Below are 16,155 nucleotides of genomic sequence, written 5' to 3'. Positions count from 1 at the left end.
TTCAAAAACAAGGTTGACACAGAAGACAATTAAATACAAAGTTTATTAGGCAAAATGTACAACAGCTGCATAGGCTATATTACAGCTCAAATATAGAGATTTTGTTTTACTTCCACTCATCAAAAGTGGAATATTATATTCAACTTAAATTTTAAATTCTGTAATGAACTGTGAAAACATTCCTTATTAAAAAAACAACAAAAACACACAGGCTCACATTTAAAAAAACTTTCAAATCGGAGAAGCTGATATGAAATCCAATTAAAATATGTTTTTAGTTTGGATAATTTACAATAAACAAATACAATTTTGATCCAGATAAAATCTCACCTCAACATGTCAATAATTTAAGTGACTTTTGCCAAAAACAATTACAGTATCCAATTTATAATTATATTTAAAAATATCAAATACAGCCCTGCTCAGCCCCAACAACATCTCCAAGCTTTTATCTGAGGCTGTTTTGTTCTTCATATTCTTATGTCATTGGATGTAGGTGGTCATACTAAAACTGAAAATCACAACTTTTCATCAGCTTTCCAGCTTAGAAACTGTAAAATGTGGCCGCAAAAGATCCAAACACACACCAGGATGGATGGAAAGGTGGAGTGACATCAGTATGAACCTCGCAGCCCACTGCTTCGTGAGCCTCCACTTCCCGAGTTACTATAGTAACCGCCTCCACCACGGCCTGAAAGAATTAAAAGTAAATGCATTTCTCAGGCTCACATAAGTAGTCCGTGATAAACTGAACGGATTTCAGTGTTTCTGTATAAAAACTTACTCGTTTCTGCTCCGCTGGACGTTGAGTTAAGAAACAGTTCGATATAACGATGCTCTGCAAAGAAAACGTCAAAACATCATTCATAATAAAAAGCTTTTTTTAATCTTGCTATTTATAGTTGCTTTTGCTTAGTAGTCCCTTGCGTATAGCTAAAATACCTTCACTGGCCTACAGAAAATGATACAACTTTTATCAACACAGGAATTGGTCTTTAAAATACACATCTTCAGTAACTGCCTCACTAAAGTCTCGTTTCCACTGAAACCGCACCATTTCTGGGCTCCCTTCAGTTATAAGTCCATAGGAAAATTGTACGGTTGCAAACAAAAACCAAAAGCCAAGCAGAACAAAAATGACCCGCTGGATGACCTCTGTTGTTTGTATCGTCACGTTTGTTGTCGTCCCATTAGTAACACACTAGGCATCTGGTCTAAACCCCAGATGTCCAGTAGTGGTCCGACTTGCAGTGGGAACGCTCTCCTGAATTGGTTGGACCATTCTAACCCTTTTGAACTGTACCGCTCTAGACTGGACCGCTCTGTGGAAACGGGACTTAACAGTCATTACCAAAACCTCTGAAAGTGGGTTTGCAGATCTGTAGTCGTGTTCTGTGTCTGTCAGTGCTGCTGCCCGTGTCTCTGCTGTTAGTCAGCATTACCTCGGCCTCGTACTTGTTTTAAATGTCAGACAAGAGTGAGAAAACATACGCATGTGATTTTTGTCTTTGGACATGGCTGCCACAGCATCTTCATGCGAGCGAAACTCCACATCTGCCTCTCCTGTGGACTTGCCATTAGGAGCCACGTCAATGTGGACCCTCAGTGGAATCAAGGGAGAGAAAAACTGAAACAAAGAGGAAATGATACAAAAATAAAGAGTGAACATTTGAAAGAGAGAAACAAAATTAGAACCATCTTGAATTAAAGTTAAAATTACTCAGGCAGGCAAAAGAAACTAAACTAAAAGAAACCTCCTTTTAAGATTGAAAAAAAAAAAAAAAAAAAAAAAACACTTTCTCCTACATCAGATGTGGCTTTTTTTAAATCAACAGTTCATTTGTTCTTACTTTAGCAATGTCTCCCTCTGTGGCTCGGAAAGGTAAACCCCTCATGTGGACAAAATGGCCACTGTGAAAACCTGAGCCAACGTCACCTCCACCGTAACTATGGCCTCCCATTCCTGTAAGGATGAAACACAGTTTACTTTGAAAGAATTAACAAAGCTTAAGACAAAGAAAAAAAGTAGCAGACATATTTAAAAGGTCTTCAAGAATTATACAATGACTTGTACAACAAGTCTCTGCCTTATAAAACAAGATCTTGGTTTTAATTATTCATATCAAAGTATTAAACTTTAAAAAGTTGAGTCAAACTATTTTTCTGAAGGTTGTACAAAATGTAAATGTTACAGAATTGTGTGAATAAACATGTGTAGAGATGTATGTTTAGCAGACCATAGAGTAAATGATGTTTAAACTGTACCTCTCCCTCCTCTCTCTCCTCTCATGCGCTCATCAAACATCCCGTTACCAAAACAGTAGTTGTTGAAACCGTTGTAGTTGTCGAAGCCACTGTAACCTGGACACAAACGAAGAAGGAAAAACTGTAACACATCTCGCATAGAAAGGTTGGGGGGAGGGTCATTAATGAAACTGAGGAACAGCCCAGATGGGTAGGAAAAGTTCATTTTCTACAGGAAACAATAAGACTTCACATGGGCCGCTAAATACATTAGACCAGCGGTCGGCAACCCAAAATGTTGAAAGAGCCATATTGGACCAAAAACACAAAAAACAAATATGTCTGGAGCCGCAAAAAATGAAAAGTCTTGTATAAGCCTTAGAATGAAGACAACACATGCTGCATGTTTCTATATTAGTTATAACTGGGGGGAGATTTTTTTTTTTTCATTATGCACTTAGAGAAAAAAGTAAAAATGTCGAGAAAAAAGTCGAAGTGTCAAGATTAATGTTGAAGTACAATCTTGAGAAAAAAGTCTGAAATGTCGAGAAAAAAGTCGAAATGTTGAGGAAAAAAATCTAAATTTTGAAAAAAAAGTTGAAATGTCGAGATTAATTTTGAAGTACAATCTTGAGAAAAAAGTCAAAATTTTGAGAAAAAAGTCGAAATGTCGAGAAATGTCATGTCAAGTCAAGATCAAAAAAGGAAAAAGGAAAAAAAGAAAAAAAAGAAGAAAGAAAAGAGAAAAAAAGGAGAAAAAAGAAAAAGAAGGAAAAAAAGGACTTTTTTTTTTTTTCAAACATTTTTGAAAAAGCTCCAGGAGCCACTAGGGCGGCGCTCTGCATGCGGCTCTAGAGCCGCGGGTTGCCGACCCCTGCATTAGACTATTCTTTCTTAATTGAAATAAAAACTCAAATGGCTTTAACATCTTCATACCTCCTCCGTAACCACCTCCACTCCTCATGTTGTCCATGAGACCCCCAGCACGGCCAGACCCAGGACCAAAGAACCCCCCTCTGGGGCCAGACATCATTGGTCTGTCATAAGGGCCCGGCCTCTGACCCCCAATTCCCCGCCGGGGAACATCATAGTAGGCTCTGATTTCATTACGACTGCTCTTAAAGATCTCTATGTACCTGTGGATGAGAAGCCAAGGGATCACAGGGGAGAGGGTTCAGGTGTAGAAGTGGCTTAGATAGGCTCAGATATGATTTACACAGAGAAAAGATAAAGACACAAAAATATTCTAAAACTGAACAACTTCAATACAATATCATTATTAGCTGGGCTTAGGGCTGTATCAAAAGGATTTCTACACCAACCTCGTTACTGTATTTTATAGCTAAGCAAATCCTAACAAGGTATATGTTTTACTCATTTAGCATCACAAAGATGCTTTGATAAGAGAGGCTACAACAGTTCCACACTGAATCCTTTCTTCCACCATAAACTATCATTAGATAATGTCGGCACATAAAGGACGTACCTGTAAATCATCTACTTTATCAAGATGTTGCTGTCTATGACATAAAGTAATCACACAAACTTCAACTTGAAGGTCAAATAGCCTTTTTTTTAATCAATATTTTACATTTAAAACCATAAGCCCATTATACCCCTCTTATTAAGTTCCCAGTAAGTAACACATGACCCACCCCATTACATGATCATATTTTTAGTTGTTTAGCCAGTTATTCTAGCACACCAAACTATACCACAAGAAGTCGACCCATTAATACCATAAATATTCTAATGATCACCGATTAAATACTGCAACAGAAGCCCAACCCAATCCAGCCCATCCCTCTCCCATCTGTCCCACCTGTGCCCTATTCTTTCCTTGTGTTTCCCCAGAGCCTTTTCTGCTATCTCCTTTGAGGCAAACTGCACGAAGGCTTCCCCTGTGCTCCTCCCCTGGTAGTCCACTGGCAGAGTAATCCCATTTGGCACGATTCTCAACCCTTCAACCCAAGCACACATAAATACATAGGTCGGTAGGTTGACTGATGGAATAAATAGAAAAACACCGACTGCATCATTGCAGCGTTCAGGATTAGTATATGTCATGACAGCGAATTAACAAAATCTGTATTATATCGAAGGATTTGCCTAAGAAAAAAGGGAAACTCGGGGGACTGCTTTTACATTTGCTTGTCCCCAGTTATGAAATAAAACAAATACTGGCCTGGAGTCAGCATTAAAACCACATTTAATTAAGATATTTTCCACTTTGATGAAGTGGGCCAGAAGCTTTAAAAACTTTTTTTTTTTTTTTTAAACAAGTATTGACAGTGGTCTGTCTGTGTTAACATATCTGTGTCCTTCAGCAGGTTAGAACACTGATAATACTGAATCCAGATCAGTCTAGTGGGAGCGTCTCCCCCATAACAAACCAGCCCAGCTCATCCTGTTGTTTAAGGTTCAATATTTAATTCATCTGAGCACATAAAATAACTGCTTAACATTGGCTGAAAAATGACAACTAAAATTACTAAAGATCAATTTAATAAGCACACTGTGAGAACAAATACACATTTGTAAGACTCATACATGCACAGAACATAAGGTAAATCATTCTATACTATAAGCCCAAAAATATTAAAACCTGAAATGTTTGTGAACCTACCAAGAACATGTGTTCATGATGTTGACTTTCAAAGTGAATGGCACAACTAAAAGTGAAAATGGCAAAGTTTTTTCCTCTTTCTTTTAATGACACAATTCATTGTTTAGGAGAGACTTTATGAACATTAACTCCCTAGTTAGTTTTTTCTAACCACATTTAATTTTTTTGTATTTCACAACCTTTTCAATTATGCTAAATGGGACTTTTATACTTAAGAACTTTATGGAAAAATAAATCAAATTAACCAAAATATGAGTGAAACGCTGATTTATTTGGCCTGCAGCACCCACCGGTGTCATCAGTGGAAAAACTGCAAGAGTGGCTGAACAGTGGGTCTTCAGAAATGGTTTTTGTATTACCACAGGCTGCTTTAACTAAATATAGTAAATGGATAGTGTTTTAATGTCCGCGTACCTGAAAAGAACTGGACAATCTCCTCCTTGCTGCAACCAAAGGGCAGTCCTCTTAATCTCAGCATGCAACCACTGGAGCTGTCATAATCAGCAGGACCGCTACGTTTTAGCACCCAGTCCATCTCACTGCGGTTTGACTTGAACACTGATTTAGACACACAAACATCACATCTGTGACTTGAAATGATAATTTAAGAAAATAAAAGGCACATTTCTGAGATGGTCTAAGTTTTCCACGAGTTTGTATAAAACCAACCTATGTAAATACTCAAATATATAAAGCTGCAACTCCACCTCTGTAATAGGTTAAAGAGAGACAACAGAATAGTTTGCATCTGGAGTATTAATAATCAATCACAAATATGAATAGCAGTTGAAAAGTGAAGAAGATATATACCACAAGAGTATAATACCAATACTCAGTCTGTCACTCTTTCGTAGTTGTGTAAATTGCTTACCTTCAACGTATCGGTGTCCCATGTATTTGCGGTCCTTGGCAAGAGCATTCTTAAAATCCTCTGCCGTGTTCAACTCAATGAAAGCCTCGCCGCTGGGACGGCCTTCTTTAGAGTAGGTGAAACACACCCCATTTACTTTTCCAATGATGTCGCAATCTGTATGTAAATACGATTTTTATTTTTTTCTAGTGCCAACTTTGAGATTTTTCTTGTGATCAAAACATTGAATGTGTTTAACGACAATGGAGACAAATTTGTATCCTGACTGGACTTCTCTTTTGTTTTTACAAAACAGGAAAGTTAAAGCTGCAGTTGGGAAGTGTATTTTTGTAATTTTTGCCCCCCACATAGACTGTATACGTGACCCATTGGTTTTTCTGAAGAGCGGTTTTGAAGCCTGTTTTTCCTCGTATGACGTGCAGCCAGGTCGCTCAGCAAAGCGACGGGACACACGCCCACTGCATGTCAATCAAAGTTAGCTTTGCTCCCAGCTCGCTTAGCCAAACCTCGCTGAAATATCTGCTAGCACACATTTTCAGCAAAATATTTCCTTTAAATATGTTCAAAAAAAATAAATAAATCACCCCCCTCAGAGTTGTCATGGATGTGAAATCAAACAATTCAGAACGAAATGTTTTTCTGATCCAGGCTGTAAATATTTTTATATCTGCTCTGGATGAGAGTCAATGGATATTGACTCCCTTTTGGATTCAGCCTCTATCAGTTGGACGAGGAACTGCAACAAAACTTCGTTCTGCATGAGCCTAAATATGGAAATCAGATGACTGGTCTTGGTCCAGCCTTGTGCTCCATGTAAACAATTCTAAGCCACTGCTTGAAGAAACGTAGATGCAGTTGTAAGAGGTTTATTGAAATGTCAAACAGACAAACACTGCAGGCAAAGTTGTCCATTTCTTTTTTAGCAGTTACTGATTACACATGGTTTCCACACGTAAGCAAAGTAAACACAAGAACACTGTTACAGAGAAGCAAGCGAAAGAGAAAGATACCAAGCATGTCTGAAATAAAACTGATGAAAGGAGTGGTGTTTCAGCAGTTGAGGGAGCTGTGGGAATTGAAGAGTTTTTAATTGAATACGGAATTAGCAGTATTTTCTTCTAGACATGTAATTATCCAATTTTTGCTCATCTCTGGTTTATTTTTTGGCGTTTAGGAGCAGATTAAGTGTTAACCATAAGTTGTACAGCAATGCATGTATATTGTAAAAGACAGATTGCAGTTTAAGCTAAGGCTAGTTTTATTTTACTGAGAAGTTTGCTTGCATTTATTCATTTATTTAAAGGTTATTTGTATATGATCTGGTATATGTTGGTATGTTTTCTTCTGGTGAAGTAATATGGTAGCTATATCAAAACGAACAAGCATGTGTCTGCGCAGTTATCAGGCAAGCTCTCTGGTCCTCATGTCCAAGCCATGTAAACGCTTGAGGACAACACTCTAACTAAGTCCAAGTAAATATTAAAAGTAACGTTATGTAGCATTTAAATCCAGATAACAATTCGTCATATAAAACTTTTTTCCTCCATTTGTTCAGTTTTTCTGATGCCTTTGATTAACGACAGTGGGGGGAGGGGTACACTTTTGGAGTCAAACAAAGAGGTTGGGAGGGGAATGAAGGTTGTATGTGTTCAAATTGTCTAGCCAGTTACTGGACTTTTGGAAAGTTCCCGGACTGCAGCTTTAACAGGAGTAATCACTCCTGTTGTTTCAAAATACTGTTTGAAATGGCTAATACTACAAACCACAAAAACTTTAATTCAGTTTCAATCTGGCATATTAAAACTAAGATAAATAAAAGTCTGCTAACATTATTAGCCAGTAGTAGAAATTGATCCCTTGTTTTAAGTTTCAAGTGTGGGTATGTGTGTTTCTATGTGTGTGTTTGTACCTGAGAAGAAACTGGCCACCTCCTCCTGTGTGCAGGACCAGGGAAGTCCTCTGATCCGAACCACATAACCCTCTTCATTCAAAGACATCCTCACTGTCACAGACAACAAGCAGGAAGAAATTCATTAAGGATGTATTCAATACTTGAAGATAGACTTGTAGTCAAGACCGCCTAAAAAGAGACCAAGACACTACCAAGACCAGAGAGTGTCAAAACAAGGACAAGACCAAGAGCGAGTCAAGACCAAGACAAGTTCAGCTCAAGATCGAGACCAAAAACAACATAGTTACTTTGTCATCTTGCCTGAGTTGTAGAACATAAGCACCATCCTGGGTTCAGTTGCTTAGTTTACAAATCAGGTTGTATTCAACTGCAACGCAATAAAACCGACAGTGGATGTCTTATGTTGAACTCACTATAAATGTTTTCATCAATTAGCTGAGATCAAATATGTGTGGCAATTGCACTAGCGCTATTTCTGCACTATTTGAGGATTGACACGACTAATAACTAGTCCTAAAGTCATAAAGCAAAATAACCAGCCTCCAACACCGCCCTCCACCTCAGAAAAGTCTAATGAATAGTAAATGTTACTGATTTAAATTATACTTAATTTGGAGACGAAACGTGAATTTTAAATATTAAAAGATACAATTATGGACTTGAACTTGTATTATTTACCATTAAAGTAGCCAAATTACACTGTATATTAGCATCAATGAAATGGCATAGACCTGATGCTTAATCAATCCCAAACGATATGCAAATATTGTTCAAAGGCCAATGATGCCATATATTTATTCAAACAAGGCCATTATAAACACAATACTGTAATTAAATACAGACACACATGCAGATGCACCAAAACATTAAATCAAATGCAAAATACAAATAGTTTACAAAAGTGTACATTAACAAGAGGAAGAACTGGTGATCACAAGATTCTGTCACCTTGGTGTGCAATGGCATCTCAATTATCTGAGTCTGAGACATGGCGAGACATAATATATATAAACAAAACTGTGGAACAGCCTGCCGGAGGATCTGAGAGAGCTGGAAAATGTGGACATTTTTTAAACGTAGACTAAAACTCATCTCTTTGGTCTGGCTTTTATGTAGCATCAAATTTTATAGTTTTATTCTGTTTAACATTTTTTAAAGGTATTTGTTTGAATTATTTATCTATTTCTTGTAGGAATGGGCAATATTTTACCGTTCATGATAAACCGTCAAAAAAATTCCCCACGGTAAGAATTTGTCATCTCGCGGTAAAAACGATAAATTCCCGTTGATGACGTTTTTGTGTAAAGTCGGATTTATAGTTCTGCGTTAAATCGACGCACAACGTACGTGAAGAAAGAAAGAAAGAAAGAAGAAAAGAAAGAAAGAAAGAAAGAAAGAAAGAAAGAAAGAAAAAGAAAGAAAGAAAGAAAGAAAGAAAGAAAGAAAGAAAGAAAGAAAGAAAGAAAGAAAGAAAGAAAGAAAGAAAGAAAGAAAGAAAGAAAGAAAGAAAGAAAGAAAGAAAGAAAGAAAGAAAGAAAGAAATGAAGAAAGAAAGAAAGAAAGAAAGAAAGAAAGAGCCAGAAAGAGAGAAAGAAAGATATGAGCCAGAAAGATATGAGCCAGAAAGAAAGAAAGATATGAGCCAGAAAGATATGAGCCAGAAAGAAAGAAAGAAAGATATGAGCCAGAAAGAAAGAAAGAAAGATATGAGCCAGAAAGATATGAGCCAAAGAAAGAAAGATATGAGCCAGAAAGAAAGAAATTAGCCAGAAAGATATGAGCCAAAGAAAGAAAGATATGAGCCAAAGAAAGAAAGAAAGAAAGAAGGAAAGAAAGAAAGATATGAGCCAGAAAGATATGAGCCAGAAAGAAAGAAAAAAAGATATGAGCCAGAAAGAAAGAAAGAAAGAAAGATATGAGCCAGAAAGATATGAGCCAAAGAAAGAAAGAAATGAGCCAGAAAGATATGAGCCAGAAAGAAAGAAAGAAAGATATGAGCCAGAAAGAAAGAAAGAAAGATATGAGCCAGAAAGATATGAGCCAAAGAAAGAAAGATATGAGCCAAAGAAAGAAAGAAAGAAGGAAAGAAAGAAAGATATGAGCCAGAAAGATATGAGCCAGAAAGAAAGAAAAAAAGATATGAGCCAGAAAGAAAGAAAGAAAGAAAGATATGAGCCAGAAAGATATGAGCCAAAGAAAGAAAGAAATGAGCCAGAAAGATATGAGCCAGAAAGAAAGAAATAAAGATATGAGCCAGAAAGATATGAGCCAAAGAAAGAAAGAAAGAAAGAAAGATATGAGCCAGAAAGATATGAGCCAGAAAGATATGAGCCAGAAAGAAAGAAAGATATGAGCCAGAAAGAAAGATATGAGCCAGAAAGAAAGATATGAGCCAGAAAGAAAGATATGAGCCAGAAAGATAGAAATGAGCCAGAAAGATAGAAATGAGCCAGAAAGAAAGAAATTAGCCAGAAAGAAAGAAAGAAAGATATGAGCAAGAAAGGAAAGAAAGAAAGAAAGAAAGAAAGAAAGAAAGAAAGAAAGAAAGAAAGAAAGAAAGAAAGAAAGAAAGAAAGAAAGAAAGAAAGAAAGAAAGAAAGAAAGAAAGAAAGAAAGAAAGAAAGAAAGAAAGAAAGAAAGATATGAGCAAGAAGAGTTTTTATTATTATTATATTTTATTGTTGTGGACTGATTATTTTTTAGCCTTAATCCTTGAACTTTTATCATTTTTGCATTTTAATTAACTATATTGTATGTCAGTTTTATTTTTTTGGTCTCCCAGTTTTTATTTATTTTTTTGTTTATTATGCTTATTTTTTAGTCAAAATGTCAAAGCACTTTTATTGGTGGCGAAAAAAATAATTACAGTGAACTGGAGAGAAGTAAAACCACCAACTATAGCTCAATGGACCCAGAGACTGAAAGATGTATACACGATGGAGCGAATGACAGCTAGTCTACAGCTCACAATGGACACTTTCCTGCGGAGATGGACTTGCATTTCAAGATACCTGAGGGTTTGATGGATGGGATGATGTGAGGGAGAACTTTTGGGAGTTCCTCTTTATAAAATCCTGCTCAGCCACTATTCATAGATATTTGCTCTTCTACTTATCGTTGTTACCATTAGTATTTTTAATATTAAAATTATGTGGTTCTTTAATTTACCTTGCTTTTGGCAGATTCATTTCTGCTCTGCTCTGTAGTCATTTCTTCTGTTTGATGTGAAGTCATATGTCAGGATATGTTCTGTAAAATGTTTAAAATGTTTAAATAAAAAGTAAAAAAAAAAAAAAAAATGTCAAAGCACTTTGTATTTCATGTACCGGCATGAAAGGTGCTATATAAATAAATGTGATTGATGTATTTTCCCCATAGACTCCAGCACCTGTCACCAGGTGAACCTGAGCAGGACTGTTGACTCAACTGTTGTCATGGACTCTCAACCTGACTGCGTTCACATTGAAATGTTCTGCACGACTACGTCAAAAAATATCCTCGTCAGGCGTTTACCAATACAAAAAAAAATACCATTCTACAAGGGAGGGTGTGTTAATTACCCACCATTCGCTTTAACGTATCTCTAACCGTAAATAAAGATCAATATATTCGCATTTGTGTGGGAGCGGCTACCAGGTTAGCAGCTAAAGCCTGAATCATGGTTTTGCGTTAAATCGACGCAGTACCTACGCCGTAAGGTACGCGACGACGCGCACCGTACGCCGTAGGCTCTGCGTTGGTGCAACGCGGAACCATAAATCAGACTTAAGGCTGACGGTAGGACAGAGACAGCGGTCAAATGTGCGAGAAAAACGAGCTCACAGCCTAACGGCCGTGCAGTGTGTCCGATAATTAATACAAATGAACATATATAAATAAGACATTAGTTAAAAGCGCGTGAAAATAGTGAAATGATCTTACAATCTATTGTAGTTCTCCTCCCGTCCCGAAACTCAGGTGACAGATGAAACTCACCCCGGTGTGTTATCGCGAGACTTCGAAAGCAAGCGTGGATTCCGTAGACACAGAGCAGTGGATAAAACGTTTTATTTTCATATGACCAGTTAGCCAATATATAATATATTGGCTATAGTATTATATAAATTGATGTTAAGAAGTTTTCGACCTCACTGATGACTTTGTTTCCAGAAAGTAAGAGACTGTGCATCTGTAAAAGGTGCATGTTTACTGCTGATTTCAGACTTTTTTTTTTTTTACAAAATTCCTTTGAAGAAACATTAGTTTGCAACTGAAACATTAGTTCACAACACACAAGCGAATATGTAACTATACATTTTTTCCAAGATAAACTTCTAAAATTAAATAAAAAGAAAATAAATAAAATAAATTAAAATAATCACAAAATAAAATAATCACAGGGGTTGACATTTCAACAAAAGTGTATAAGCGTAGCAAGATTGTATCTTAAAGAGCAAGAGACTCTAACATGGTTTCACATAAATCATTTATAGACTGATTTTCTTTTGAAAGTACCTTAATAGATGTTATATTACTTTTTATTTCGTTTTTAAAACGAAAACTGATTTCAGAAAACTGATTTCAGAACTGCTTGACATGCTTTCAGTTTTTTGTGGGGGATTGACGTTACTTTCTTTTGAGTAGGCTAATTGATGGCTATCTGTCACTCAGATTTCTTTATTTCAGTTTTATGTTTTATTTAATATTTATTTATTATTTCAGGTTGAAGTGTTTTATTTAATATTGATTGATTTATTTCAGGTTGAATTTTTATTTTATTGACATAGTCAAACTACTATATCTATACTTGCAGTGCATTTATTATTATTAATAAGGTTGTCAAGTTAAGTGGATTTTTGTTATATGTTAATGTTGTACCTATGATACATTTGGGATGGGAAGAGGTGTGATGGGGGGCCTCCAAATAAAATTTAGCTTAGGGCCCCAATTTGGTCAGGGCCCCTGTTTACATCAAAAAATCACCCACATATCTATTTGGTGCACATTATTTTATTTAAAATATACCAAAAAGCAAAACACGTACAGTTATGGAACAATACTGGCTTCTGTAACTCTCATTTCCAGGAATTTGCGCAGTTTGAACTCAAAATCCATGGGACGTTCACTGGGAGGTCTTTAGTTCCCTCTCATTTCTGAGCTCAGGTAGGGAATGAGCGCACAGTTCTCTTCAAATGAAGCAAGCTTTTTCTTGTACTTCCGGTGATTGTAGTCTGCTCTTGTGGTTGAACGCTATGGGGAATCAGAAAAAAAAAAAAAAAAAAAAAAAGAACCATAACTTGTTAAAACATGTAAAACAAAAATGAAAATTCATGCCATTATCTTAATTTACTCAAATGTAAATCATATTTAGTTTTGACCTGCACAACCTGTAACTTACCTTTCAAATAAAAGGCCACATAGCTGATCTTTTTGCACTCAGAAAAGGATACTTTGGTGTGAAACACCCAACAGCTGTCAAGGCCTTGATCACTGCACTGCCACTCCCTAAAAAACCAAGACACAACACAGACAGTGTCACAAGGAGACAATCTGAAAGCACGTATTGCATATTATAAATGTCCTGTGGGTTTGTCACAGTGTCTAACCTGTTCTAGATAGCCCAGTGCTGGAAGGGAGGTGAGGGGCACGGGTTCACAAAGCGGAGGGACTTTATTGGGCAGCCTTTGCTCCCAGTAGGTTTCAGGAGTCCTTAAAGAACAATGTGTGAAACTTAACACAGCACGAAAAGATGAGTTTATGGGAATATGCTGACATAGCATTTAACCGGTAATGTTTGTGTTTGCTGGGTGTGTGTGGATGTTATTGGGAATTTACTGGTGAAAGAAGTTTACTGTGAAATACGGCCATTTCTGAGCTGTAATCGGGAGTTTACTGACCCCACTATTTTTCCAATCTTCTAATATTGTATTATAATAATGAAATGAGGCTCCGGGATAAGTGCAATTTTTGCTTAGGGTACGTGCAATGACGTCCACTGCTGCTGGGTTTTTATTCATTTTATTGTGATGTTGAGTCTGACTTTACTGTGGTCTGTATGTGTCGATTGTATGTGTTTCTATACGCTATGCATGTATTTGATGTCTAAAACAAATTTCCATATTGGACAATAAAGTTAAACTCAAACTCAAACATTTGTGTCTTAGTGAAATAGCAATGGTGTTTTAAACTGTCCTCCAATACTTTGTCAAAACAACATTTAGTTGAACAATGAACTAAACATAGCCTGCTCAAACTAAGCAGTCAGACTTTGTGTGGTGTCCCTGAACAGCAAATGTAACTTACTGGTAAAAATGTGATTGTGTTGCAAAAGTGTTTTTGTAGAAAGAACACTGAAGTAAATGAGGCCAAGTTTGTGATCTGTTCATGATGGTCCACACATTCCAGTGATAAAGGCCCTATCTACATTTGCTATTCACGTAGGCCAATTGGGCATAGATAGGTTGGGGGAGTTTGAATGGTAACTCACAGAAGTGTTGATGGCCGTTTGATGGCTCTCGATGGCTGCATCACACATCATGTAAACTGTAAATTTGAAACAATGCAGTGTCCCCGCCCCTCCTGCTATAATATGAGGTGAGTTCAACTCTCCCAGACTAGTAATATCAGCATGGAAGAAAAAGAGCAAGGAAGAAGGAGAATAACAAGGAAGCGACATTTCTGTGTATACTGTAATAAGACAGTTTCACATTCTACCTACTATTCCCAGTGTCACAAGGGAATCCATCTTCTCAATGGTGTTTGGCATACAGCTGGAGTAACAGGTAAGTTATTCAAATTGAACTACAGCCGCAAACTTGAATGTCAACTAATTGCAGTTACTTGGGTTTAAATATGTTTTGTGTGTGAATGAAGCTTATTTGTTTTGTTTTTTTTATAACTGAAGGTAATGATGATGAAAAAAACAACCTTGATCCAAAAGCCAATGAAAATGATCCACTGAATCATCATCATCAATCATCATCATCAATAATTGAAGGTGAGTGTAACAAATAACAGATCTGCTATAATACAGAGCATGCTGTCTTAAAAAAAAAACCTATACAATAATGTCCCATGATGCAATGTGTTGTGAGCTTGTATTTTGAATACTATCAAGTGATTTTGTTGTTCGTTTATTTATTCATTTTTTGTAACAGAGGGTGACTTTGGCGAAGAAGATGGCCATTTCCACATTGAACTGGAAGCCAGTGATCTTGATTTGGAATTTGAAGACACATCTCCAATTGATGAAGGTTTGTTGTTTTGTGTGGGTGTGTGTGTGCGTGTGCCTGCGTAAGAGAAAGAGAGAAAAACAAACCTATACAAGCTAATAAATGTCCCATGATGTTATCTGTTGTGAGTGAGCTTGTATTTTAAAAACTATCAAGCTAATTTGTTTGTTTATTTTTTTTTAACAGAAGGTGACTTTGGCGACGAAGACAACCATTTCCAAATCAAACTGGAAGCCAGTGAGCTTGATGTGGAATTTGATGACACATCTTCAATTGATGAAGGTGTGTGTGTGCATGCGTGTATGTGAAAGAGAGAGAGAATATTGCCATCATTGGTTAAGATTTTGTCCACAATTCCATGCTGCATTGATGGGTGTGGTGCATTGTTTTCATCAACCACTGAATGACCTAACGGTCATCCTCCAATTGCATTATTCTACTTGTGAACGACCATTGTGCTTGAGGGGGGTTCCAGGAGAGTTGGTAACCGATGATACATATATCTTTAACTCTTGAGAGTGTAAATGGATCCGTATGGGAGAATAATTGATATTTTGAATGTTTGCCTCCTATGGTACCATTACAGTATTTGCATTACTGTAGCTAATGATTTGTTTTCTTCTTTAGTAACTGCAGGTGGCTATGGCAGTGGAGACGACGCAATTGAAACAGAGATCTCCTCAGATGACTCCAGTGATGATGAATCGTCATTTTCTGGAGAGGAGCAGCAGGACGAAGCGGATAACAAGTTCAGCCCACTACTGAGGATCCTTGCATTTTCTTCTTCCCCACGAGAAAATCCCGGTTCAGGTGTATCTGTTGTTGTTAATGCTTTGAATTCTTTGTCGCGACAAATGTCGAAATTCGAAGAAAAAGTAGACAACAGATTTGAAAAAATAGAGCGCAGACTACAAGACATGGACAGCAGATTTGAACTACTGGACGAGGAAGTGAAGAACTTGCGCTCTGATCGTGTTGAAACTTTCAGCTCCATTGTTGATTCCACACCCGCAAAACGGATTAAAAGAGCAAAGAACACACGCGTTGCTGTAAGTAAGTTTGCTTATGACTAAGGACTGTGCACAATTCCTTTTACATTTAACTGCGTGTCCACAGGAGGCAATAATGCTTAAATACTTTTAGAATCACACTAACTTTGTATTATTAATCTATACAGGAGGCTGTAAGACGTTTACACAATTCTGAAAACAACGCTATGAAGCTGGATCCAAAACAAGGGTAAATATATGTTTTTTGTTTGTGATCACTGTAATTTACCACAGCAAAATAA

The 16,155-nt window shown here is 36.9% G+C and overlaps 1 protein-coding gene across 1 annotated transcript; it reads right to left on the bottom strand.

The window, feature by feature from the left end:
* Positions 1-24: 24 nt before the first annotated feature.
* Positions 25-11,713, bottom strand: hnrnph3 (heterogeneous nuclear ribonucleoprotein H3 (2H9)). Its single transcript, XM_061744653.1, has 11 exons — positions 11,575-11,713; positions 7,651-7,743; positions 5,742-5,897; positions 5,285-5,428; positions 4,067-4,205; positions 3,181-3,380; positions 2,266-2,361; positions 1,851-1,963; positions 1,492-1,627; positions 785-838; positions 25-691 (listed from the first exon to the last, which is right to left on the bottom strand). The coding sequence occupies exons 2-11, from the start codon at positions 7,736-7,738 to the stop codon at positions 615-617; spliced, it is 1,203 nt and encodes a 400-aa protein (XP_061600637.1). The 5' UTR covers positions 7,739-7,743; positions 11,575-11,713; the 3' UTR covers positions 25-614.
* Between the last annotated feature and the right edge of the window lie 4,442 nt (positions 11,714-16,155).

The sequence above is a fragment of the Cololabis saira genome, chromosome 2 (genome assembly GCF_033807715.1).
Source record: "Cololabis saira isolate AMF1-May2022 chromosome 2, fColSai1.1, whole genome shotgun sequence".
Taxonomy (NCBI): Eukaryota; Metazoa; Chordata; class Actinopteri; order Beloniformes; family Belonidae; genus Cololabis; species Cololabis saira.
This window is presented reverse-complemented; position numbering and strand designations above follow the sequence as displayed.